Source organism: Venturia canescens, chromosome 11 (genome assembly GCF_019457755.1).
Source record: "Venturia canescens isolate UGA chromosome 11, ASM1945775v1, whole genome shotgun sequence".
NCBI lineage: Eukaryota > Metazoa > Arthropoda > Insecta > Hymenoptera > Ichneumonidae > Venturia > Venturia canescens.
Genome location: NC_057431.1, coordinates 5,573,883 through 5,600,554, shown reverse-complemented (window position 1 = coordinate 5,600,554; position 26,672 = coordinate 5,573,883). Strand labels below are relative to the sequence as shown.

At 38.8% G+C, this 26,672-nt stretch overlaps 2 protein-coding genes and 2 non-coding genes across 5 annotated transcripts in view; all 4 read right to left on the bottom strand.

Moving 5' to 3' along the window:
* sha (shavenoid) overlaps positions 1–11,730 on the bottom strand; it is a 52,559-nt gene extending 40,829 nt beyond the window's left edge. The window contains exon 1 of the mRNA XM_043432208.1: positions 11,074–11,730. The gene's annotated coding sequence lies outside the window, so the exon portion shown is untranslated. The remainder of the gene's footprint in view (positions 1–11,073) is intronic.
* Positions 11,731–16,721: 4,991 nt separating this feature from the next.
* TRNAL-CAA (transfer RNA leucine (anticodon CAA)) lies at positions 16,722–16,842 on the bottom strand. The gene is made up of 2 exons: positions 16,805–16,842; positions 16,722–16,766 (listed from the first exon to the last, which is right to left on the bottom strand). It is a non-coding gene; the product is annotated as a tRNA-Leu (tRNA).
* Positions 16,843–17,189: 347 nt separating this feature from the next.
* Positions 17,190–17,262, bottom strand: TRNAV-CAC (transfer RNA valine (anticodon CAC)). The gene has a single exon. It is a non-coding gene; the product is annotated as a tRNA-Val (tRNA).
* Positions 17,263–20,670: 3,408 nt separating this feature from the next.
* On the bottom strand, positions 20,671–26,110 carry cos (kinesin-like protein costa). 2 transcript variants are annotated; one of them, XM_043432778.1, is made up of 3 exons: positions 24,694–26,110; positions 24,154–24,222; positions 20,671–23,970 (listed from the first exon to the last, which is right to left on the bottom strand). In XM_043432778.1, the coding sequence occupies exon 3, from the start codon at positions 23,899–23,901 to the stop codon at positions 21,352–21,354; it is 2,550 nt and encodes an 849-aa protein (XP_043288713.1). In that variant the 5' UTR covers positions 23,902–23,970; positions 24,154–24,222; positions 24,694–26,110; the 3' UTR covers positions 20,671–21,351. The 2 variants fall into 2 exon arrangements, with proteins under 2 accessions (XP_043288713.1, XP_043288712.1); XM_043432777.1 differs by having other exon boundaries at positions 24,154–24,216.
* Positions 26,111–26,672: the final 562 nt, after the last annotated feature.

The following is a 26,672-nucleotide window of genomic DNA, read 5'->3' as shown; positions in this document are numbered from 1 at the left end:
GGGGTGGTACGTGGGGTCTTGAGATATATTTATATAATACGAGGAACATGTTATTATGGCAATAAGAAAATGTAAAGACGAAAGGTAAGAGAGACGTCAGTTATTCCTTTTATTTTTTCTCGTACTTTGCATCCGAAATCATTTTTTGGCTTGGCAGTGTACGTCATTTTGTACGAGGTAGGAGGATTCGACCGATCGTCAGTTTAAGATCGCACGAAAGTACGACGACGTAAGAAAAAATGTTGCAGCGATAAAAAAATAGTTAGAAGAATTTTTTATTATTTTACATCGACGTGAGAAAAAATGTGGCAGGGATAAAAAAATATTTAGAAGAATTTTTTATAATTTTACATCGACGTGAGAAAAAATGTGGCAGGGATAAAAAAATATTTAGAAGAATTTTTTATAATTTTACATCGACGTGAGAAAAAATGTGGCAGGGATAAAAAAATATTTAGAAGAATTTTTTATAATTTTACATCGACGCGAGAAAAAATGTGGCAGGGATAAAAAAATATTTAGTAGAATTTTTCATAATTTTACATCGTCGTGAGAAAAAATGTTGCAGCCATAAAAACTGTGGAAAATTTTTAATAATTTTACACCAACGCGGGAAAAATGTTGCAGCGATAAAAGAATATTTAGAAAACTTTTGATAATTTTACATCGACGTGAGAAAAAATGTGGCAGCGATAAAAAAATATTTAGTAGAATTTTTAATAATTTTACATCGTCGTGAGAAAAAATGTTGCAGCCATAAAAACTGTGGAAAATTTTTAATAATTTTACACCCCCGCGAGAAAAATGTTGCAGCGATAAAAAAATATTTCGAAAACTTTTGATAATTTTACACCGACGTGAGAAAAAATGTCGCAGCGATAAAAAATGTTTAGAAAACTTTTGATAATTTTACGACGATGAGTTTTCGACTTGGTAGGAAAACAAAGTTTTCCAGTGTTCGTGTTAACAAAGTACGTTCCTTCACAGTTGGACCTTTGCCCAGAGCTCGCTGATTTGCTTAACAATTTTTTGTGTTCTAGATTTCCTATCGTTCAACCCACACACACACGTGCACAGACAGGGCAGTGTGTTGAATAAAGTGAGGCCTTAAGCGGGCAATTATAAAACTTACAAGTGCCGGGAGCCCGGGAGTGCTTTTTAATTGTGCTCGGTGGCCTCCGGTGCACGGGGCGCCCACAGGGCTCGCGTACAAATCGCGTCTGTCCGGCGCTCCGGTACCGCGGCGTGCACCTTGAACCCCCGTGGGCCAAAAAGGTTAAACGGCACTTGCGCGGAGCGCTAAATACTCTGGTTTTGTAGTGTGCGTGATGAAACGTATCGTGAGTTGGTAAACGAGGAAACACGTGTGGAAGGAAAATTTAGCGGAAACGTTGCGAGCGAGTTTGAGTTCTTTCGCTCGCTTTACTCGCGCGAATTGTCCACTCGGACTGCAGCTTTCAGCCAGTTTTTAGCCAGCGACTTTTCCATCCGTTTGGCCCGGGCGAGCGAATTTTTTCTTCGTTTTACTCCCACAAACGATTTTTCGAGAAAAACCATTGTTTTCCTCTTTCCTCTCGCCGCCAAAATTCTTCGGACCTGGATCTGGTGACCGGAGCCATTTTTTCTTTATTTCTTTTATCACGCCCTTCTAAAAAACCGTTTCTCCTGGCACTTACGTGCGAACTGATCCCCGCCGAAAAGTCAGAAGCGCCGGGTCGTTCCTCGATCCTCTTTACGCAGTTTTACCAGCCTCTTGACCCCCCGGCTCTCCCTCGATCCGACTGCCTTTTTTCGCTGGCTCACGACACCGTAACGCCTTTTAAAAAGTGCCAAACGGCTTTTGTCCTTTATGCTTCATTAAATATACGCTAATACGAGAGTAATAAAATCGTTCGTCTCTTTCTCCACGCTTTTTTTTCCGCTGTCAAACCTCCTGACAAATTGAAAGAAATAAATGCGATAAATTGTAAGCATGGGAACGAGAAAAGTGGAGAAATCTTCTCTCGAATTTTTCTTAAATTCATTTCCCCTTCTCGGACAGTAAAACCACGAAGGAAACAAAATAATTTTTCTCTGCAGGAACTCCTGCAAATGATACTGCACTCATTGAGATTCGCACAATTTCCAACCTCACGGTTTCCATTAAGGTACTTTCCTAACTGTCTTCGTTTAACGATCTTTTCCATCGCTCGTGTTTGCTTTTATCTCGAAACCCAAGAGCCTGCTGGCAAAGCTCAGCTCTCCCTGCTACCTTAATTATTTCCACTTTGCGTCGATCAATTATAGTCGAAGGATTAAGGCCTGACGCCCAGAAATTTCAAAAAATCGTTTTTTTTTACAGATTTATTATTCTCCCAGTTTTAGGCAATTTCTGTCTCCGTGTCATCATATTTTTTGATGCTTTTTTTTTAAATATTCGAAATTGTTTTCTCTGGAGTCTGTCGAGTCGGATTTTTTTGATGCTGCGATTAAAAAATTTGATAAACACGACTAAAGTGCGACATTTATGAGACAAAATGCACAATTTTTAGAACTGCCGTGAATTCGTAAATTTTTCGAATTTCAAAAATCCGGCTCGACAGACTGGAACTACAAAATTTCGAGAAGAGACGATGCAGACCTTGGAGCAGCTTTTTTTTTCACAGTGCTTCAAGAAACGTGACTTTTTATGTTGTAATTATTAAAAAAAAAACACGAAATAAATTTTTTTACAAAGTTTAAATACTAATAAACAATGCGCGAGGATTATTTTTGTTAATTTCTATTGCTAGCTCTTCTAAAAACAGTTTTTATTTAAAGGCGATTCAGGCACTGCTGGACGTTCGTAAACGTACGTCGTTTACGTACGTACAAGTAGATAGATGGTCCCTTGTTTTCTGATCATATCACGAAGATGTGAAAAAAAATTCGAGAATAAAAATTATTAAACCAACTGTGAGTAATTTCCACACAAAAATTTGAAAAAAATTTCACAAATCATGAAAAAACATTACATTTAAAAAAATCCAAATCTGTTATTATTTTCAAAGTGTCAAAAAATTCTAATAAAACTTAAGAAATGAATAAAAAATCAAAATGAAACATTTTTGAAAATCAGTTGAAAAGAATTTCCATCTAAGTTACGTCCAGCATTAAAACTTACGATATAAATTCGAGGCCAAGTACTTAATGACAATTCAGAATATTTATTCCTACGGGTGCCGTAATGAACTTGAAAAAGTTCGTGCGAATCAAAAACGTTATCATTTGAGTTACGTGCAGCACTAAAATTAATGATATTAATCAGCGAAAAAGTGTTTTATTAGTAATTTCGAGTTTTTAACATTATGAAATTGTTTCAAGAAGCGTTTAAATCCAAAAAAATCACACGAAAGCTAAAGTCATCTGTTACTCTATGGTGGCAGATAAACCGTTAACGCATGTGCGGGAAAACAGAACAATTAATCGTCGAAAATTGCTCTCGGAATAAAACATTTTTTACGTCCGCTTGAATTCGCATAATTGGGGAGTTCACAATTTTTTTATTAACGCGTTTCTATAATTTCTCTTTCAATCTGTATTATTTCATTGCTCGGATCTCCTCGCTTTTTTTTCTTGCACCTGCGAAATTAGAACGCCGTATTTTATAATGGGCGCGCGGACGCGCCAAAGAACCGGCTGTAATAGTACACCGAAGGAAGCTCGTCATGCCACGTGGGCATACCTATAAATATTAATTAATTCACTCGGATTATTGTGGCTTAACTCCCGTAGCGACTGCGAAGAACGACGCTCCGTGTACACAAGGAAAAAATTACTCACGGCTCGATGCATTTACATGGGGTTCGATCACATCACGTACGGTTCAACGTGCCAATAATAACAACAATATAATTATTTTTGTCCATTAATAAATAGCCGATTTTATCGGTCGAAGGAAATCCGAGGGTGCAGGGAAGCGGTTCGAAAGTCGATTTTCGAAATAATTTTTTAATCAAGCTTGAAAAAATTCTAACGATATTTTGTTTATTTTCAAAAATGTTATAGAAAAAGTGCTCAAATTCTTCATTTTTCTCTCGATTCCCATCAGTATTTATCTGTTGAGGTGGCTCATGCACGAAACTATTTTATTAAGGAAGTTTTGAAGTTTACACGAAGTTTGAATGCACTGAAACCCGCATCAAATTTTAAGGGGTTCCTCTCATTGGTTATTTCGATAAACGTGCTTAAATATGACGAAAAATACACTGTGCTCTGTGCTCGAAAAATCGTTTATCTTTCCATATAACGAATGAACGCTTTTTCCGAAGTTTATGAAAAACGTGGGCCATAATAATTAAGCATTTAACGAAGGTTTGAGAAAAAATTCTAGTCTTACCAGCAATAAAGACATATTACCTTAAAGATTGAGCGAAACTGGTTTTTTGTTAAAACAAAAAATGAAAAATTGAAAAAATGCATCAACTATTTCGAATGAGTAACCCTGAGCTTAATTCAAGGGGATCGTATCTTTAATTAAGGAGTAAAAATCGATGGAATTTAGACGCCCATAAAATCGATTCTTTGGCCGCGATCCGCCTTCAAATTTTCGTTGACGAAAATTGGAAAACCGAGAAACCGGTGGCTCGATTTTCTTCAGGGGGTTCAGGCCCAGGATTGGTGTTCCAAAAATTAAGGGGGGGGCGACCGAAGGCAGAAGTAAAGATTCAATTCTGTGTGAAATGCTTTTGCTTTTTTATCCCATAATCTAATCTAAGTCCCACAATTTGAGGTGAAATTGCTTGTAAATTGGACGCGACGTGAATCGATCTTGGAGCGTGACCCGAGAGCATTAAACGCTGAATTTTTGCTGCTCTTCCGATCTTCCCCGTGCCCACGTAATGAAAAGCGAGGGAATTTCTTATCCCCGTCTTACGAAGGCTCTTCGATTTTCACACTTCGTGTAAAAAGGAAAGAGAATGAAAAAAAAAAAAAAAAAAAAACGATCGGCCTCGCTCGGTTTGTTTCTCGCGATGCTGGGAATAATGCGTTATCGGGCTTCCGCAATATCCTCGTAGCGTGGAAACGAGAGCGTTACCTTTTGCTTATTCACTCGCGCGAGATTAGAAAACGAAACGTTCCACCTCGTTTTGCCTCGTACTCGCGAAATCGAGATTTTTTTTTCCCGCGGCACACTTGATCCGATTCCCGCGCAAAGCGGGCCTGTCAGTGGCATCGGCGACGTTTTGTCTCCCACTGACGAAGATTTCCAGGAGAAAAAATCTTCCCATTTTCGGGGTGAATAAAAAACCATTTTTTTCGATGAAAAAATGTGGTTTTTTTTTAAATTTTTTAAATTTTATGTAGAGTTTGTCAAAATGATGAAAATAACAAAACTTTTCTTAAGGAGCGAGGTTTATTTGAATTTTTTTTGTGTCTAAAAGGTCCGCTTCGAAATGTCAAATAAATCGACGTTTATTGCATCGAAATAATAATTCATTGTTGGCCAATTTCGTTGTGACGTTTATCCGGAGTTTGCGTGAGTCGAAACGGTCGTAAGGGACGGCCGAAACTCGAGTCGGAGTGACGGGCGTGCGATATAGTTAACAGTAAAGCCCGATTCCACGTGTGTGCTTAAAGAAGATTGAGAGAGAGAGAGAGGAAGAAGGGACAAAAAATATTGAATAAGTAAAAGGCGATACGAGTTTTGTCTTTAAAGTGTACAGCACAGCCATATCGGCGTTGCTTCGACTCGTAAAGTCGCAACGATCTCGGATCTCTCAGATCGTTAATTAGTGAGTTGAGAATAAAAAAATGAGGATTGGAAATATGTTGAACGTGTAAACAATAATATGGTGTGTGTGTGTGTGTGTGTGTGTGTGTGTTTCGATTGCTACAATTTTAACGAGAGTGTTTCACCAGTTTCAACGACCAAACGTTTTTGCTCGCATTCATTCATTTTGAGACTCATTATTCCCTTTTTGTTTTGCGGATCGCCGGAGACACGTGTTCGTGTGTTTGACGACAGCAGTCGCACGGCATTCGCTCTGCTTGGGTCCGTCGATTTTTTTAACTCGCACGAGCGAATTTTCCACTCGCTCTACTCGCGCGAGCGAATTTTCCACTCGTTCTACTCGCGCGAGCGAATTTTCAACTCGCTCTACCCGAGAGAGCAAATTTTCCACTCGCTCTACTCGCGCGAGCGGATTTTCAACTCGCTCTACTCGCGCGAGCGAATTTTCAACTCGCTCTACTCGCGCGAGCGAATTTTCCACTCGCTCTACTCGCGCGAGCGAATTTTTCGCTCGCTCTACTCGCGCGAGCGAATTTTCAACTCGCTCTACTCGCGCGAGCGAATTTTCCACTCGCTCTACTCGCGCGAGCGAATTTTCCGCTCTCTCTACTCGCGCGAGCGAATTTTCAACTCGCTTCACCCGCGCGAGCGAATTCTCCGCTCGCTCTACTCGCGCGAGTGAATTTTCAACTCGCTTCACCCACGCGAGCGAATTTTCCACTCGCTCTACTCGCATGAGCGAATTTTTCACTCGCTCTACTCGCGCGAGCGAATTTTCCACTCGCTCTACTCGCGCGAGCGAATTTTCCACTCGCTCTACTCGCGCGAGCGGATTTTCAACTCGCTCTACCCGCGCGAGCGAATTTTCCACTCGCTCTACTCGCGCGAGCGAATTTTCCACTCGCTCTACTCGCGCGAGCGAATTTTCCACTCGCTCTACTCGCGCGAGCGAATTTTCCACTCGCTCTACTTGCGCGAGCGAATTTTCTATTCGTTCTACTCGCGCGAGCGAATTTTTGACTCGCTCTACTCGCGCAAACGAATTTTCCACTCGCTTTGCTCGCGCGAGCGCTTCATCCGTTGTTCCCTCGATTCTCCCTTTTAACCGGAAGACTCTGACGCGATCTTCCATATGGCGAATAAGATTTTTCCCCTCTCCGAATCGACCTATGATATAAAATACACCGTTGGCTTTATCCTCCCGAGAGAAAAGACTCTCGCGAGCGTCGCTGACGCCGCGAATACGGCGAAACTCGCGACAGCAGTTCAACGAGAGTGGATATTCACCTTGCGCACAAATAATTTCCGTTTTAACGTTGCGTTAACGCTCGCCTATCATATTTACGCGTTACTCGCCATCACAATTCATGTAGCGGTGGCTCTGTGAGCTTTGCGCTCTTCCCGGGAGAGCATATGGACGAGAAAATACGAGTGAGAGCGAGAGCGGGTGCTGGTAATCGATCATTACTCCATTCGCGCCTCGAATAACTCGCGATGAGTCTTCCTCGTTATCCTACCAACGAGCGTGACTTTTTTTTTCTCTCTCTCTTTTTTTTTTCTCCAAATACTTGACGCCTCGAGTGCCAGCTGACACTCAAAATCTCGGAAAAATAATTACCAACAAATCGTTCGCTCGTGCACTTACTTTTCGGTGTTAAAAAAATTGATAATACAATTTTAAAAAATCTGAAAAATTCAAAAGCTCAAATTTCAACCTTTTTTCTCCCCAATTTTTTAATTCTCCGCACATGCCATCGGTACATTGTCTACTCGCGTACGATCGTAATACGCAACCGCTGATTCTCCTTCCGGAGTGCTCTCCACATCGTAAAAAGCATTACGATGAGTGCGAACATGTCACAGCGAACGAGTAATAGCGTGACCGTCGTAAACCACGTATGGCTAAAGCAACAAAACGAAAGCAAACCTATTTATGGAAGTGACCATCGCGATTAAACCTCTGCCTACTTTTGCCACTCAAAAACTCACTGTCCAACATTTTTTCTTCGAAAATTAACACTTTTTTTATAACTGTGTTTCTCATTCGGTATATTTTTAGTCGCTGCACGTGCTACGAGGCCATTTTTTTAGTTCATTTATCTCTAATTTTGTCAGCTTCGATTTCCACTCTTTTTTGCAACGTTTGAGGATCGCAGCTCCATTCCAAAAGCTCAATTTCTACTGAGATTAATCATTTTTTTACTCACAACATTCATTGCTACTTAGCTCATTAAAATCTTACTTCTAGAACTGCATTTCACTCGGAAGAATTAAGTCTTTACCTCACGAGGTGAAATTTGACCCCGAAAACTCGATTTTTACATCGGAAATTCGAAATTCGCTCCAAATATTGAAATTTACTAAAAAAATGAGAATTTCACTCCAAAAAATACAAATTTTACTCCAAATATTTGTATCGTATTCCGAAAATTCAAATTTAACTTCAAATATTCAAATCTTACTCTAAAAATTCAAATTTTACTCCAAAAATTGGAATTTTACTCCAAAAATTCAAATTTTACTCCAGGCCTTTAAAATTTACTCCAAAAAGTTGAACTTACCTCTAAAACTGAATATCTCAGTTGCAGTTGAGAAAAATGATGATAATTAGTGTTGAGCGTTGAGCAAATAATCAAATTTCACTCCAAAAATTTAAATTTCACTCCGAAAATTCAAATTCTACTAAAAAATTCAAATTTCATTGTAAAACTGATTATTTTAGTTGCAGTTGAGAGCAACGTCGATAATTAGTGTTGAGCGTTGAGCAAATGATGAAATTTCACGCCAAAAATTTAAATTTCACGCCAAATATTTAAATTTCACTCGAAAAATTCAAATTATACTAAAAAATTCAAATTTTACTGCAAAACTGAATATCTCAGTTGCACTTGAGAGAAACTTCGATAATTAGCGTTGAACGGTATCCGTCGATGTTTAATTTCAATAAAACAATATTAATAGTGGTCCGTGACATTTTAATTTGTCATTGTATACAGCTCGGTCATTGGAAATGTAAATTTTCTCGTAAAAGTACATTGGTGCGTTGCCCCGTTGCATTTAACTTTACCTTTTATGTCACAATGTCCGATTCGCACAGTGATCCATCACCATAAACATATGCTACGCTCTCTGAAGGCTCTCTAAAAGCCGGTTATTTTTTTCATCCTCGAAACGATCGCGTGCGATAATTTAGAGGCAAATTTGCCGCAGAGAAAGATTTCTCTTCGATCCTTTGGCTCCGTTTTCCCAGGAAAAATGTCATTGAAGAAAAAAAATGTTTCAAAAACAAAAAACTCATTAGAAACATAAGAAGCTCGGATTTCGATGAAAAATTTGAAGTTTCACGAGCTCCACGAGTCGCCGAATAATCGAGGGGAGAAAAATCATCGAGGGCCCCGATTCTCGTGCGAAAAAACTCGCGTCGAGTCTCCCAAGTGGGAAGCACCTCGGCGAATAATATCCGCGAGGATTATATCTCTCGAAAGCGTGCGAGTATCAATGAAAACGCGTCTGATCTCATTAAGCGTGAAGCAGCGAAGGAGCCAGGGAGCGATCCCGTACGCCAAAAAGGAGAAAATCGAAGCTGAAAATTGGCAAAGGAGGATGTCGGAAAACGTGTGTGTCTAGCTGTAATATTTGCGAGTTTTTTGTTGGCGTGCATGGGCGATTCCATTGAAGGTAAAAATTTTAAAAAAGTTGACATGAAAAAAAATACTTTTGTATGAAAAATCTACTAAAATTTCGGCAAAATTATATTTTTCCAATTTACAAAATACACTCCAATTTTTCCCACTCCAGTCCACGCTCCAGAACCACCTTAAACCATCAAAAAAGTCGCACCAATTCGAAGCAGAATTAATAAATAAATAAAAAGTTATCAAATCGTTGGAAAATCGCTTTTCAAGAAGAAAATAAAATCTCATCGGACTGGAAGAGCTCGTACATCGTGTCTAGTCGACGATGCGAAAGAGATAAGCGGAGAAGGAAGAAGAAAACGAACTAGAAAGATCAAGGGAACTGGAGCAACGAGGCGTGGCGCCAGTCAATGTACATCTATACGCTTCGGTACGAATGTCTTTACATTTGTGCAGCGAACGGCCGGTTTATTGTTTTTCCATTTTTATGGAAACGCAATAATTTAACAATTCGGGTTTTATTTGATAATCTGGAGAGAAAAAAATTCTCAGTCCGTCGGATATTTTTGTGCTCGAATCCATATTAATAAACGAGATCGAGAAATATTTGTATTAAGCGAGGCGGCAGGAGTGTCGGGTCTAGTAAGCGGCCTTGAAAGGCTGCTCTCTCGAAAGGTCTTCGACCCATTTTCTTCAAATGATCAAAAAAAAATGGAATAACGAACGTTCGTCGACCAGTTTGTTGATTTTTATAATAATTCGAAATATTGTTCAATTTTGGTTGAGTCGATAAAAAAAAAAATGGAAAAACGAATATTTTTCGACGAGTTTTTTAATTTTGATAATAATTTTTGCAAATTTTTTTCAATTTCGGTTCAGCCGATCAAAAAAAAATGTAAGAACGAATGTTTGTCGACCAGTTTTTGTTTTTGATTAAATCGTTCAAAAATTGTCTCAATTTTCGTTTAGTCGACCAAAAAAAAAAGCAAAAATAACCGATTTTCGTGGATTTCTTTCATTTTGACAATTTTATTCCAAAATTTCGTTCAATTTTGTTTCAACCAGTCGAAAAAATGCAAAACAAACATTTTTCCAATAAATTTTTGGTCATTCCGATGAAAATTATTAGCTCGTTAAAAATTTGAAGCTCGATTCGTACCGCAAAATCAGTTTGATCGAAATTTTTCATTTCCGTAACTTTTTCAACGAACACCCGCATGCCGGGGTCAGTAGCCATAAAATTCTACGCAGATTCCCATAAAGCATCGTTCGCGAAACGATAAAGATCGGGACGCTTCGGCCTTCGGTTAGATTTTTACTTTTCTCGTTATTACGATTTTACGTACACGGTTTCCCGGCTCGGGGGGTCAAGAATGCCTGTATTTGACTATCGATGCTCTTTCGCCGCATTCGCGTAACCCCGGAAGCGTGCAGTCGTCGGTAGATAGCGGGTTTCCCTTGTGACTCGAATTCGATTGATTTAGGAATCGAAAACGAGCAAAAGTGCTTTGACCCCTTGTGCAAAGAGTTCGATTTCGTAAAATTTTCATGAAATTTCTCAAAATGTTAAAAAAAGTGTAATTTTTTGAGATTTCAACGACGATAGAAAAAAAAGTCAATAATTTTGGGGGCTCAAAAGCAAAATTTGGATGATTTTGTGAGGAAATTTTGAAATTGTCAACTCACCCATGAAACTCGAGCCGGCTCCTCGCTGCAGGCTACTTTTCACTCGCCCTCGTACATTCGGCAAAATTGTCCGTCATTTTTGATGCTTTATTTCGAGTCTCGTTTGACCCCCGTTTGAACTTTCACCTCCGCAAGACACACGCACTCGCGACTTCCGGTCGATTTCACTTTGGTCCGGTCCGGATGTGGATGCACAGGGGGATTCGGTGGGGAATTTTTTTCCCCTCAGGGCTTTTAAAAAGGGGGATTTTTCGAATTTCCCAAGTGCCTCGGTCCCGCCGCGATTCGTGGTCGTCGAATAAAATTCCGAGTGCGTCTCGAAAAGTCGAGTTTTTCAAAATTCCATTCACCGCCTCGCGAGTGAAAAATTTTGGTCGAAAAGCATCGATTGGCCCATTGGGAAGGCTTCGGATCGTCGCCAAAATTTCCGCCTCCGTTTTCGTTTCGATTCAACAGCAAATGTTCGATTTTCCAATAAACCATTTGCAATCTCGAGGGGATTTTCAGTGCCGAAAAAGCCCGAAACCGCGACGACGAGGAGGCGTGAAACCGTCCAAAAAAAGGGCAAAATTTTTTCTAATCAATAATAAATAATTTTGGAAACTGTGAGAGTGTCACTCCGGTCCCAGTGTCGATCGGGTTCCGGTGGTTTGATGTGTGCAGTGCGATGGTTGGGTAGTCTGTGGCTGGTAGAAATAAGCCGCTCTACGAAGAGCGATGCAGTTCTTTTTTGTCTTCCTTCTTTTCCTCTCTCTCGTTCTCTTTCTTTTTCTTTCGCTCGCCGAGTCTCGGAGTATCGCTTTAGCGGGATCCACCACCGTGTCAGGTACACCTTCCCTGTACCACCTCCTCGTTTCAAGGACTCGCGTGTGTATTTGCTTCGAGTATAGACGACTCGACTCGGCTCTCACTGTGTTTCCTGCCTTCCTTTGCTCCCTCCGATTTTCTGGCTTTCAATTTTCCCTCATTTTTTCATTTTGTTCTTTAATTATCCAAATTTTTTATTCTGTGTTTACTCTCTTTGGGTGGGACCGTGGGTTTGAGCGGCACTCGACGAAACTGGACTTTCTTTATTGCCTGTCAGGCAAAATGCCACCTGCTTCGTATTCGTTCGCTCACCTCGGCGCTCCCGCCTCGTATTTTCCTCTCCCGTTCGACCCTGTCCCGGCAATTCCCCTTTTTTTCCATGGATCAGCCATTTTTTTGTATTTCCCAACTCGTTCGTTATTCGAGCAAAAAAACGTTGATTCTCCGTGGCGATTGGACCTCGAATTCAAAATTTCGGGTCAATTTGACCTTGAGATTTGTCGAGTTACATTCATTTGACCTTGGAACGGGCCCTCGACCTTGGAACAAGACCTTGACCTTGGAGGGAACCCGATTGTTTGCCTCGAAACATGAAAATCTGGCTTGACATTGAAACGAATGTTTGACCTTGATTTTACATCGAACCGAACGTTTGACCTCCCCTTGACATTGATACGAAAATCGATCATAAACTCGAATGCTCGATCCTGACGCGTCGTCATATTTCTTGCCATACGAAGTGTCATTCCGTCAGGTGAATTCTCCTCGATTTGTTTTCGTTGCCCTCCTCTCGTTTTTCTCCAGTTTCTCACCATTTCTCTCTGCTCTCAAGTTTTAATGGCTATCAACGATGCCATGCACTCGCCGCCAAAGCGTGAAAGACACAGTGACGTGAGACGAGCCTGATCCACTTTTCGATTCGCGTTAAATGACTTTATACTCGTTCCCTCTCTCTCTCTTTTTCTCTCGACTCGTCTGTTAATTACCACCTACCTGTGGCTCCAACTAGGCTCGAAACTGGAGTGAAGCTTCGAGCGACCGGAGTCATCGAGATTCCCCATTCTTCGAACTTCATTCCCTCCTTTTTCGCCTCCAGATGAGCACATCGACTCCCAACAGTTTCCAATCTCGTTCAAACACTTTTTCCTTCTTTTATCGAATAGTGAACCTCGCACGACGTCCACTGGCACTGCGGCACGTGCCCAGATCAAGCCCAGCGCCAATCGCAATCTCCGAGGACAAGTAGAGCACGTGCCTCGACCCCCACCCCGCTCGTCCGACCTCCGATGGAGCGACCCTCGCCAGGTGTGGGTCGTGCAATGACCAAAAACTCATTGTTTTATCTCTGCTATTATTTTTTCAGCTTCCAAATGAGTTTTGCCAGTTTTTCGAATTTTTTCGATCCCCGAGCTCGTTTTCCGAGTATTTTCGATAAAATTACAAATTTTTTTTTTTTTTCATCTATCTCAGTACTTTTTTGATGACAGGACAGAGGAAATGAAAAATATTGTCAATTTGGAAAATTGAACGTACGCGCTGCTGCCTGCTTCCTCGAGCCGTTCGCCTGTCAAATGAAAAAAGTCAACAAAATCGTTGGATTTAAAAAAAAAATTGAAAGTTTGAAAAAACAAGAAATTTCCTATCGAAAAAAGCCAACGATTTTCTGCATTTTGTGAAGCAAGTGGAAAAAAAGAAAAGACTCAATAAAATTAAAATTGAAATTGAATCTCGAAAAAAGTAAAATTTCAAAAAAATAATTAATAAACGGAATGAAATAATTTCGGGAATGCAGTAACAAATGTTTTTTCCCCTGCACACCTTGAAAGCTGGTGTGAATAAAAATTAAGTGCGCTATGAATCGTCGGGTGGTCCTCCGAGGATCCGTGACTTTTAGCCGTCGATTAAATGCGCGTATACAGCATCGAAGGTCGCTGAAGAAAAATGGAAAAAAAGTGTCGCGTGCCCCCGTCCCATGACTCCGGTGCAGGAGTGAACTTTTTCTGACAAATTATTACATCTTTTTGTACGCATCCCACCGGAGTAACTCCACTCTTGAAAAATAAAGAAGATAAACAAAAAAACAACTCGGAGCAAACGAAAAGAAAAAATAAACTTAAATGTTACGAACCCGGAGAAACGAGTAAGAAAAAAGGAATTAATGCGTGCCGAAAAATCATAAGAAAAGCGAGAAAGAGAGAGAGAATAACCGTTACACAAGCTCCCTCCGTAATAATTTCTTCCGATGAAACATAAAAAAATGGTCAATTAATTTTTATTATCGAACATATTTACATTGTACAATTTTCATAATTTCCACCAATATTTATTCTCTCCTCGTTCCTTTATGACTTTTTATTGCAACCACGAGATATAGAACTTTCGATTTTATTGCTCTCTCAAAAAAAAAAAAAAAAAAAAATTTTTTTTATTTAATCCATTAAAAATTCAATAAATTAATAAAAATATTTAATTTATTAAATATTTAATATTATATTTAAAATATTTATTATAAAATATTTATTATAAATATTTTATAATAATTATTATTAAAATATTTTATAATAATTTAAAATATTTTTTAATATTTTATAATAATTTAAATATTTATTATAAAATATTTAATTTATTAAATATTTTATACAATAAAATATATCAAATATAATAATTCATTAAAATATTTAATTTATTTATTTAAAAAAACTTTTTTTTAAATTATTATTTTTTTTTTTTTTTTTTTTTTTTTCCATTGGCATAAAGCGATGCAAGCACTCGTCCTGACAGGACTTCCTCATGAGTTTCGATATGTCGGGATGAAAGACGTCCAAGAAGATGATCAAAGGCACCTGATACACTAAACGTCCATGCACAAGTGCATGAGCAATGTCGAAGCACAAAGAGGCACTTAAACACCACTCTTGTCTCATCTCTTGCATGGGGTGGGGGGAAAGGGGAGGGGGGGGGGGGCTACAGTTAGGTAACATGTGGCAAAGCGACCATCTGTCTAGGAAACTACTCGATAAACTGGCGCCCGCTATGTAAGAGCATCGAGATTATGTTTGAATGAAATAAAATGTATTTTTTATTAATCTGTCAAATGGTTTTGCCAAATACTCGTAATTGTGGATAGAAAAATCGATGTTTTATTGAAGTTTTGGTTTTGTTTTGGGTTTTTGATAATTTTTACAATTTTTCGTTGGATTACTCATTGATTTTTATTTTGAGATTGTTGTTTGAGAAAAATTTGACGAATTTTTGGAAAATATTATCCAAAATGCTACGTCAGCTGTGAAAAATTAGGAAAAGTGGTTTTTCATGGTTTTTTGAGGATTTTGTTGAATGAGAAATTTTGAAATTTTTTATTTTTTTCGATGAAATGATTTCACGCTGCTTTCACTACTTGCGTCTCGTGTGCTCCATTCTTCAGTGGCATATTTTCGCGTTCCAAAAGGCTAATAAATAAATTTATGTTAATTAAACCATCTCGAGTAAGTGACAGGCTCATATATCACTGGTAAACAATAAAAACGTTGAAAAACATTCGTAATAGGTTTCCAGAATTATTTATATTCAATGAACGTCACCGAGTTATCTCTAATTGTTGGTTACGAGCTTTTTCACGCGGAAACTTTCTTCCAATCTCTTCAGGCTATTCCAAAGTCGATTGAGGCTCGGGATCCTTAAAAAATTACTCGAAACTCAAAATTATTTGTTTTCCAATCGATTCGAACCAGACAAACGTCTGAAGTTGGAAAAAAAAATTATAAAATTTTGAAAATTAAAAAACAAACAAATTTTCGTTATTTATTAATTGGCTTTGTTCATAACGTACGAATTTGGATAAAAAAATTATAAAATTTTGAAAATTAAAAAAAAAACAAGAAAAAATCAAATTTTCCCTATTTTTATTTAAAACGTCAAAAATTCAATTTATTTCCATTCATCTTACTGTATTTCGATTCGAATGTGTTCTTTTAAAAGTCTCTGTTATGTGATTCGTTTGGTATAGAAAAAAAAACGACGAACGATTTAGCTCGACTCCCCACGTATTTAAACCTCGTATTTTATGCTTAAACATTGCTCTCACATCGAAGCTTACTATTTTGCATTATGTGGACGACATAATTGAGGAGTAATTACCATAAAGTTCTTTATCCGTTACAGATTATATCTGACAATGTTTTTTTATTTTTATTTATTTATTTATTCTTACGAACGACTTTTAACCGTTATTTGAATATTATACGCTCGATCGACTCTTACAAATACAATTATCCGACTAATGATGATGTTCATTTGTTTTAGGTGTGCCATTACTGGAAACGAGTCATTTGATCGGAGCTCCAAGCTCAAATTTTTCAATCCTAATGGAACAGTATGTTTATGAATTATTTTTTAAATCATTTTTCGGAATGATTTAATCAAGTTTAATTAAAAGTTGATTAATTTAAAAACATGAACAGGTTGGTTGGACACCAAAAATTTTTTCGATCCGTCTCATCGTTATACCGGCCTTGGAGCAGTGTCAAAATTGACATTTGTCATTGTAAAATGATAAAATAACTAAATCACTGTGCCAAAGAACATTTTTTTCTGCTGGGACACGAACGACCGTGATTTGAAATATTTTGAGTGAGGATTATCCAAAATTGAAGGATTTTGGAGCAAAAATATTCCGGAGCAAGAATCACAGGTTATGTCAGAGCTAAAAAACTTTCCGGAGTCTCTCGAGTGTAAAAAAATGAAAAGTCGATCCAAAGTGCACATTTTTTTTAGCATTTACAAATTTTTCATTCCACAAGAAGAAAGGGATCCTAAAATCGTTGACGAGAAAAAAAAAAAATTGTCAGAAGTGGGATTCGAACCCACGCCCTCAGAGAGGACCAGAAATCCCAGTGAGCTCAGCGTACGCTGAGAAGGTGCGAACCTTGAGTCTGGCGCCTTAGACCGCTCGGCCATCCTGACTTGAAAGCAAAAATATAAATGATGTATTTAGCTTAGCGATGCAACGAGTGTTGTTAAGGGGAGATTGAACGTGCTCAATTATTTGATTGATTCAATTTCCACAGCCAAATTTGACATGAAACATGAAACGCAGTCAAATGCTTTTTTTTTGTTACAGAAAATCGATTTTCGGTGAAAAATTCGGGTCGGAGATTCCCGTACCGAAAGAAAATAATTTCGAATCCATGAAATGAAAAAAACAATAATGCTCGATCGATTTAGCAGATAATTTTTTATTTCTGGAGAAAAATCGTAGCTTTGGAGTAAAATTGTAGTTTTGGAGTAAATTTTCGTAGGAGGAAAAAAAATGTTTCCGCCCGGGATCGAACCGGGGACCTTGTGCGTGTGAAGCACACGTGATAACCACTACACTACGGAAACTGCGTGTCAATAATTTCCGCGAAAACAAATTTAAGCAAAAAAAGTCAAAATGACTTAAAATTTTTGGATTTTTACTAAATCTTTTATCCCATTACAATTTTTTTTCAGTTTTCTTCGCGTCATTGACAAATTTCTTGCTCCACTATTCGAAAGAGTGAAGAATATTTCCTGACAGCGCTGAGGACGTGACACGTGGCGCCCTCTAGCGAGGTAACTATGTTTTTTCCCGCGTCTTTGGAAGGCCCGAGTGGAGCAAAACTTCTGATCATTTTCAACGATCGTCGCTCCACATTTTTATTGAAAAAAAAATAAATTAAAATATTTACAGATATTTTACAGTTGCGAAAGGATTTCGGAATTATTTTCATGGCTGCTGATCTTCGAAGCGTGTGAAAATACGAAACTCTTGAATATAACTGTAACTTTTCAAGGTCGTAAGAAAGTCAATCTTTCTTTTTGTCCTTCAGCAGTGAATATGACGATTTTTTTTCCTTTTTTTTTTAACTAATTCGTCGTTTCAAGTGAAATTTTACTGTTGTATGCACTCGAACTTTTCTACTCACATTTTTATTGACTTTAGAGTTTCTTGAGCCAAGAAACCGTTTCTCAACTTTCTTCAGACCAAATTGATCGTAAAATTGTACAAAATACCAAATCCCTCGTACGAAATCAACTTTTTACTGTTCATAGCTCAATAAACAATGGCGAATATGAAAAAAAATGATTTTCGATTTTTGTACATCAATTTTGCCCTCAGATTTGGGTTCAGAGCCTCCAAAAAAATTCTCAACTTCAAACTTTCGGTTAAAAAAAAAATGTTGCATTTCCGGTTCCACCAAATCGAGTAGAATATTTTGTATTTCCAAAATTTGACGTCAGACTCGATGCAGCGATCCCGAAAACCAACTAAGTCAAATTTCGGTGTACTTTTGATTAAAAAATGTCGAAAAATGAGTTTTGCCCCCAAAAGGCCTCGCCTCGAAAGGCCTCGAAACGAATTTTGATTTTATTACATTTTTTCAATATTTTTTCAAACACCAAATTCATAAAGTAAGAATCTTTGGAAATGAAAAATTTTCTTTCCAGCTTTATTACGGTTTGAACCTTTCAAAAAAATGTTTTTGTACCCTTAACATGAAACACTAATAAATATACGTGCATATACTATTAAAGTAACGAGAACGAGGTGAATAAACGAGTTTCCGAGGAGAACACATGCACTCACGAGCATAATCGAGATTCGAGGCATTTAATGCCGCTAAAAATGTCACGTACGAGATTTTTTCTTGATTTTTCTATTTTTAAACTCGTCCTCCCTTTTTATCTCGTTTTCTTTTTCTACACATACATTATTATTATGGGGACTACGTGTAACGTAATAACGATTATTACCACTGCTATGATTATCGTCGTAAGGTTCCCCTGGAATACTAAAAAGTTTCCGATTCTCGTTCTGACGTTAAATAATCCGCTACGTCATTTTCACGTTTTTTTTCCCCCTCATCGATTTTCGATATTCTCATTTTCGTGTTATTACGACAAAATCATTCAATCGAGTAAAAATGAGTAATTTTGAAAGCAATCAAGAAAAAAGGTTTGAATACTTTTCCAAATTATTTTAGATACATTTTTCCAAAATGTTTCATCGAGATTTTTGATTCTTCTCATTTCTCGAATATTTCATTCAACAAAAATAGAGAAATCCAACAAGTTGAATTTTCTATTTTTTTTCTTATCTACATTTTGACAGCTCCATTAAAGGAATTTTGAAATTCGTGCTAAATATTTTCTGCAAGTGCGAAAGGTCTCGTTAACGAGATTTCTATCGCACGAGTTTACGAGGAAACCTGTTTTTTCTTTCCCTACATTTTCTTTTTTGTCCTGCTTCGTTGTTGTTGTTGTTTTTTTTTTTTTTTTTTTTTTTTTCGTTGCTCGCTCGAAAGGCAATCCTCGAAAGATTTATTGTTGAGGGCATTCGTTATATCGTTCATTAATGTCGTTGCTGGTTCGTCACGTTTCTTCTCGGTGCTTGCACATTTGGCATCTCAGACACGCAGAACGGAAACATTCGCACAAAACAGTGAATTGAGGGAAGTGAATTTTTCTGATTTTTTTTCTCTCATTTTTCAACGAACAAGCTAATAAATTATTATTGAATTTTATGAAAAAAAAAGTGTCCACAGATTCGATCTCTGAATTCAGAGGATTTTATTGTAAAATTATTGAAAAAATGATGAAAAAATGGATTTTTAAAAATCACAATTTTTTACGAAATAAAAATTTTTCCGAAATTGAAAATTCCACCAATTTGCCAATAATTTGAACAATTCTTTTTCCCCAAAAAAGGATAAAAAACGAGTGTTTTTTTAATACAAAATACTCATCCAAGTACACACTTAACGAGCGAATTATGCACAACGCGAGAAATCTTTCTCTCTCGGTCTTTAGCCCGATTCGTTTATGCCCGATTTCGTGATACCGACCGAATTGCCCCCGGCGACGGCACTTAATTTTTGTTTTTCATTTTCCTTTGCTTGCCAACCCTTTTTCGAAGACGACGCGAGGATAACGACTCACTCGAAAGAGATCGCCCTTAATCCTCGACCGTGTGTCCGTCATTATTCAAAAAAGTCTCTCGTGTACACCTCATTTTCATATTTATTTTTTATCCTTTTCTCGCTCAAGACATTTCCTCAAATTGATGAGAATATAAATTTCGCATCCGCCATTTTCGAAGCTTCTTCCCCGAACGTTTTTTTTCTCCCTTTATCCAAAACCGATAAATTCATCGATGAAAATGGAGGAATGAAAAAGTGAATAATTAAAAATATTTTCAGTGCTATAAAACTCAAAATTTGAAGATAAAAAAAGACATTTAATATTCAATTATTCATATTTGGTTGTTGCTACTCCTCATGCTTATTTTTCATGGTACAATGCCCTCGAGACATTTGTTTGGAGAGCCATGGAAATGCCAATAATTTCAAAGTTCATCGAACCGACACGATCTTTCGTGAAAATCCCATCGATCCGTTATCGTCGTCGTAATTTTAATATTTTTTCTGTAAAATGTTGAGAAAACGTTAGGGCTCGATTCGCTGATCCATAAAATTTGGTCGATCCACAAGATTTTTCACGTTTATTGATCTTAACTCGTTCGTGAACTAGATTTTTCGTCACGGGACTCGGATCAACGGAGACATGCTTTTGCCTCGTTACCTGAAATTCGATCAAGTTCGAAAGAGTCAGGAACGAAGTCTCGGGCTCATAAAATCTCGCTGGAATCGATTTCTCGAAACTTCAGTGTCTCGGGACGGTTTTTCGTGGTTCGCTGGTTTGCAGCATCTTTTAATAACTTTTCGGGGGTTCAACGAGTTCCCCAGTGAACAAAGAACGCGAGAGGCGCGATTTTCGAAAAAGTTTTTATTCACTTTTTGATTATGTTTTGGACGATAAACACTTTTGGTTACGTAATCGACATATTTATTTACAAAAATGACAATAAATAAAACGTTGAAATACTATAAAATAGTTTGGAGTAAAGGAGAATAAAAAATTGACTTTTTCCATGTTATTCAAAAAAGAGTATTAAAAATTAAAGATTCTCTACAGCAGTTTGATTTTTGCAGAAATAAGTGGAAGTTGAATACTGAATTGTTTGATTACCGTGCACGCGAGTCGTGCGGATTAACAATATTTTTATTTCTCTCTTCAGTTGCAAAAACTCAAAAGTTCAGCTTCCAAAGTTTTTGCGCGTCTGCAATTAAACTGAGTTCACTAAGATTATCACATTTTTATTAACTGACTAATCGAACGTGTGGAATTTCGCGTAATTCATTTGTTGACAGACCGAAGTTATGAGTAAAGGGAAGATCACTTGAGCAGTTTTTTTCTACTTTGAGCAACTTCAGAAACATTCCAATATAAATGGTGAACGCAAGGGATAGAGATGCGAGTTAAGGAATCACTTTTCCGTCGGTAGTCGATTGCTTCCAATTCGATCAATTCGATAATCGATAAAAGCCTTTGGAAAAAATGTAGATTCGCTTTGATCTCTAGCGAGATTGTGACTGAGCAATCGATTGCGAATTATTCCTTTTGTATTATAAGTTTATTGCCCTCCCTCGTGACTTTGGTCTTGGGAGCGATTTTTCTCAATTCCTGCGGCACGATTCTCGGTGGGCTGGTGAAGTTTTTGCGGGTCGTTGTCGGGTTGTTGGGATGGGGTAACTTGAGGAGAGCTTCGAACTCGGCCAAGCGGCGTCGGAGGGTTTTGTTTTCGCGTTTGAAGCGAGCAAGTTCGAGATTGCGATCGATGAGATCGTAGCCGGTGCCGGCGCTGTTTTCGTCGGTCATGTGACGGAAAATGTGGTGCAAATGCTCCTCGTGTTTGTGCTGCAACTCGACGAGCCGGCGCTCAGCCTCGATTTTAATACACTGGAGAGCTTCGGTCAAACTCCGTATTCGTTTGTCCTGGAGCTCAACGTGACGCTCCAATTCGGCGGACTGAATCTCAAGGTTCTTCGAACTTTGCTTGAGGTCGATGACTTTCCAGAAATATTTGTCGAAAAGGGTGCGCATCTCGGAGTCCGAAAGCTTCTCCAACTGGCTCAACATCCGCTCGCTGTTTTCACGCTGCGCTTGCTTGACGTCCAAGTTTTTCCTGCCGCAAATCATCTCGTTTTTGTGCTCGATCATCGCGTCAATCGCCTCGATCGTTTCGCCACATTCCAACAGTTTTCTCTCCTCCAAAGTGCTCAAAGTCCGTTCCTTCTGCAACTTTTCATCCAAACCACATTTTTCCTCGATCAGGCACTCTCGGGTTCGTCGGAGATTTCGAATTTCGTGGCGCAGCGCTTCCCGCTCGTCCGTATCCGTCATCCGCTCCAAATTCATCGATTTTTCCTTAAGCACTTGATCCAAGTGGGATATTCTCGCGCTCACCTCCAAAAGATTCTTCTTTTCGTCGCAATTCACGTCCTCGAGCCTCGCACTCAAATTCCTCTCGTCCTCGGGCTTGGCATCCGCGTTCCTCGGCTCGTCGAGCTTGCGCTCCGAAGTCTTGGGATCGTCGAGCTTGAAGGCCGAGTGTCTCTCGTCCTCGGACTCGGATTGTTGAATTTCCCGGAGTTTCGACGCCGTCAGGTTGTATTTTTCCTCCAACTCTCGGATCCTCTTCTGATCCTCGGACAACTCGTGTTCCAGTTGGCGTTTCCGGTCCTCTTCCTTCTTCAATTGGCGTTTGAGCTTCTCCATTTGTTTTTTCGACGAATTCAACGAGGATTCGAGCTCGAGGACTTTTTTGGCGGAATCCCCGGCGATCTGTCTCATCATTTCGATGTCGACGAGCCGCTTTTCGTAGTTTATCGCCATTGCCTTGTACCGCTGAACTTCGCGTCGGCCGGCTTCGGACTGCTCGCCGTCCTCGTAAGCCGAAGAATTTTCGGCCTGGGCCAACTGGCTCCGGGTGTTGAAATACTCTTCCTGGAGTTTGCTACGTTTCCGTTGAAATTTCTCCTTCACGCAGCTCCGGACGTCAGAATTTTTGTTCATGTCTTCGATGAGCCGTTCCTTGGAGCGAATCGTCGCTTGGAGCTCGATAATCTGGCGCTGGGCGATCTCCAGATCCGTTTGGATTTTGTTGACCAACGATTGTTTCGCTTCGTTATTGGCCGTGAGTGTTTTCAAGGTTTTTATCGGTTCGGGGACGACTTCCAAAGCGGCCCGTGCCTCCCGGAGGATTTCGTGGTTGATTTCGAGGTCGTTTCGATTCCGGCAGGGTCGGAATCCACTGTTGAAGGTCATCACCTCGTTGCACATCTCGGATCCCGGCAGCATGGAGTTTCTCCTCGTGTTAGGATTCCGAATCGGTATTGGCTTGACGATTGGCACGTAATCGTTGTTGTTGTTCAAATTGCTGTTGAATTCGGTCATGATTTTTGGCTCGGCCATTTGCGAAGCCTCGAATTCGTAGGACTGGGCGTTTATCAATTCGTCAGTTTCGAGTTTGAAGCGGTTCATGAGCTCGTCGAGCTTCTCCTGGAAGTCCGAGTTCTCGGCGTCGCTTTTTTCCTCCTCTTCCTCCTCCAGGTCCTCCTCGAGATCATCCTCTTCAGAAATTTCACTCTCCGGCGAGTCCCCAGAGGCCTCCCGACCGAATTTGCCTCCTCCGTTTCTCGACTCGTCAGTTTTTTCATCAGTTTCCGTGACTTCTTCGATTATCTCCAACGATCTTCTCGCCGTCTCTTGGTAGCCCTGGAGACTCACAGTTTCGTCGCTTCCTATGCACTCCTCGTACTCCTGCTTCAGGCAAAGCCACTCTTCGATCTGGTCCTGCTCGCAGTCTGGCAAAACATTGTTCACCATCAATTTGTTGAACAAGCCCTCCGCGTTTGAAACCAATTTGGACCACTGCGCCGCTGCAAACTCCAGCCTAAATATGTCCGCGCTCGTGCTCCGTTCGCACGACGTCGCCGACGTCATCGTCTCCTGGGTCTCGTCTCCGGTCTGCTCGCTGTCCACCTCCTCAGGTACATCACCTCGCGTCTCGTACAACGTTCTTTCGTCCATGTAACGATTGTAGTAACGCTGGTTGTCCAGCATTGCCCCCTGCTGCAGCCACGAACCGTAGTGCATCATCCTTCGGCCTGGTTCCCTCTAACTTATCGCCACTCCGGTGCTCTCTAGGCCCCCAACATTGTTTTAGAACTATAAAACGAAGTTTTTAAAAATTAGGAGTCCGCGAGTACTTTCGAGTGGAAAAATCGTTGGAATTTGAGGTTCGCTTTCTTTTTTTTATCGTTTCAAAAGGTTTCTGTTCTCAAGGAGTTGATTCGAATGTATTTTATCACTGCGAGGACGATTTTGGCACAAAGAGAAAATTATACTCACGGTTTTATGCTCTTTTGAACAAATTAGAGGATTCAAATTTTTTTCCCAGCTCTCCAAAGCTCTCTGGAACTCGGAAACATCATTTTTGGAAATTAATTTTTTGCAGGTTGTGCGGAGAGTAAATTATGATTATTCGTAGAGTACTTTATAGTATATTTTAGGATTTTTGGTCTCCATCGGGTAGGTTAAAGTAGTTTAATTTTTTTAAGCAAACTCGAACGTAGCTCCTACGATTCTTTTGTAATTTTAGGTACTTTTTCTTTCTAGGAAATACTCACGATTTCATTTTCGTATTCTCAAGTGTTTTCGTAAACTTCCTTGTCAGAAATTTTTAATATTTTCAAGTATTTTGGGATGTTTGTTCATTTTCTAGTATTTTAGGACTATTGCAATAAAAATAAACAAAAAATAAGTTTGGTTAACCACTGGATTGGGTGCCAGAGTGAAAAATTGCCCAAAAACGTTCATCAGACTTTACGATCGTCTTCAAAGTTCATTAGCTTGATTTTTTTGAGGTTATGTTAGAGAGTCGATATTTACCTTGTTTAAATCCAATAGGGAAAAGCTTGCAAAGATACTTCGTTTGACATTGTTTGTTGCTCCTCACAAAATGGAACCATCTTTTTCATTGATTTCTTTCACTCTCACAATTGACGACTTTCTCACAATTTCTGTATATCTAGAGTCGCGGTAGCGAATCTGTTTTTCACCTGTTTTCGATAAATTCCAAAATGTATTTCTTTAATAATTAAACAATTATAGTGGCTCAGTGATTACTACAAGCCGATCTATTTTTTTGATGCATTTTTTTGTTTCCCCTTCGATCTTCGATAGCGACCTCTTCGAGCTTAACGTATTCCTTTGACATGAGCGTATTTTTTGGTGGCGCAAACTAGGGCACTTGAAATTTGGACCGATTCTTAACCTCTGAAAAGTCGCGGTTATATGGAAAAAGTTTCTGCTTCTGCCATTTTTCCATTCAAATATTCCGTAACCCTTTATTCTTATCGTCGCTATGGATTCGTTATATTTTTTTCCATCTACGAGACACGATGAAAGTTGCTGCTACTGGACGAAAGTTCCAAATATTTGCCTCATTTTAGTCCCATTCGTACTAAAATATTTTTATTTTTTTTTTTATACGAAAAGAACGATTTGAACCGTTCGAAAAATAAGAGGCTCGAATGGTTCGACACTTCGAACTTTCTGGACTGAAAAAACACTTTTGACTTTTTGCCTAGGAGAAGAAAAAAGAAAATATTTTCTGATCACTGCCAAACGAATGAGAAAAAAACAATTTTTCCAATCATTTTCGTCAAAATTTTCAACCGACGTTGCTTTTTGAGCTTCGAGCCGACGAATTGCCCAACTTTGGAGTTTTGACAGCGTTTTCCTTGAAACCACATCACGGTTGACGAAAGATTTTCTCGATACCATGTAGCCTCGTCCAATATTTCATGGCTGTCGGAGTTTCTGTAATCAAACCTTCATTCGGTGCAACTGAAAAAACAATCCAACGATACTAACTTTCGAAATAATTAAACAAACATTTAACGTAGCGTTAATCCTTGAAGCTTCGAACAGGCTTGTGGCCTCATAGTTTCACATTGGCAAGTTACAAAATTCGACGACATTCGACTAATCAAATATCGAAATATTGTGAGCGAATAAACTTTATTACCAGACATTCATGGACATAAAAAACCGTTTCAACGAGACAAAAAATATATCAAAATAAAAATCATCAAAAAATTGCAAAAGCAGCGAAACTCTTTTGGAGCAATAAACTTGAAAACACCTGAAATTCCTGGAAAGCCAAACGCAGCATTTTTTCATAAAAAAACGGAAAAAAATTCTTGGCGCTTAGGAGAGTAGAAAAAAACTCAAAATTTTTGTCCATATATTAGAAAAAATGAAAAACTCAACTTTGTCATATTCGAAGAAAAATTTGAGTTTTCTTGTTTTTTTTTTCAGGCCGAATAGGGCAACGAAAGAAAATTGAAACACTTTGAGTAAAAAAAAATCGATGAAGAAACGGCGTGACTAGTCCGGGGGCGCAACTCCCCAAAAATTTGATGTTTCTGTTCCCTGACGATAAATTGTTTAACAAAAAATTTCTACGAATAAGCTTTATCTATTTTTCAAACGGGTTTTGAGGAAAAAAAGAGCGAAATCAAGCCGCAAGCAATTTACAGGCTCGTAAGTAAAACTATGATTACGAATCAAGAAACAAAAATGCAAACACAAGTGTCCCGCATTTTTATTGACGCTCTTTTTTTCTTGACACTATTCAATCATCTTTACAATTCTATTTCGTCGTAACGAGCAATATAAGGACGTGTTTTGGCTGAGGAACTGTATTATTGTGGAGCTTGAGGAAGCGATCGGACAAGTTTAGAAAATTTCAATTGAACACGGTGAGCCAAACTCTGTAAAATCAAATTCGATAGTTTTTTTCACGATCGATTTAATCGATTTCTGTTTTTTGTTTTCTCGAAATTCTCATCTCTCCCGTAACT

Excerpts from the sequence above, each read along its gene's own strand:
- cos (XM_043432778.1), bottom strand. The coding sequence starts at position 23,901 with ATGATGCACTACGGTTCGTGGCTGCAGCAGGGGGCAATGCTGGACAAC.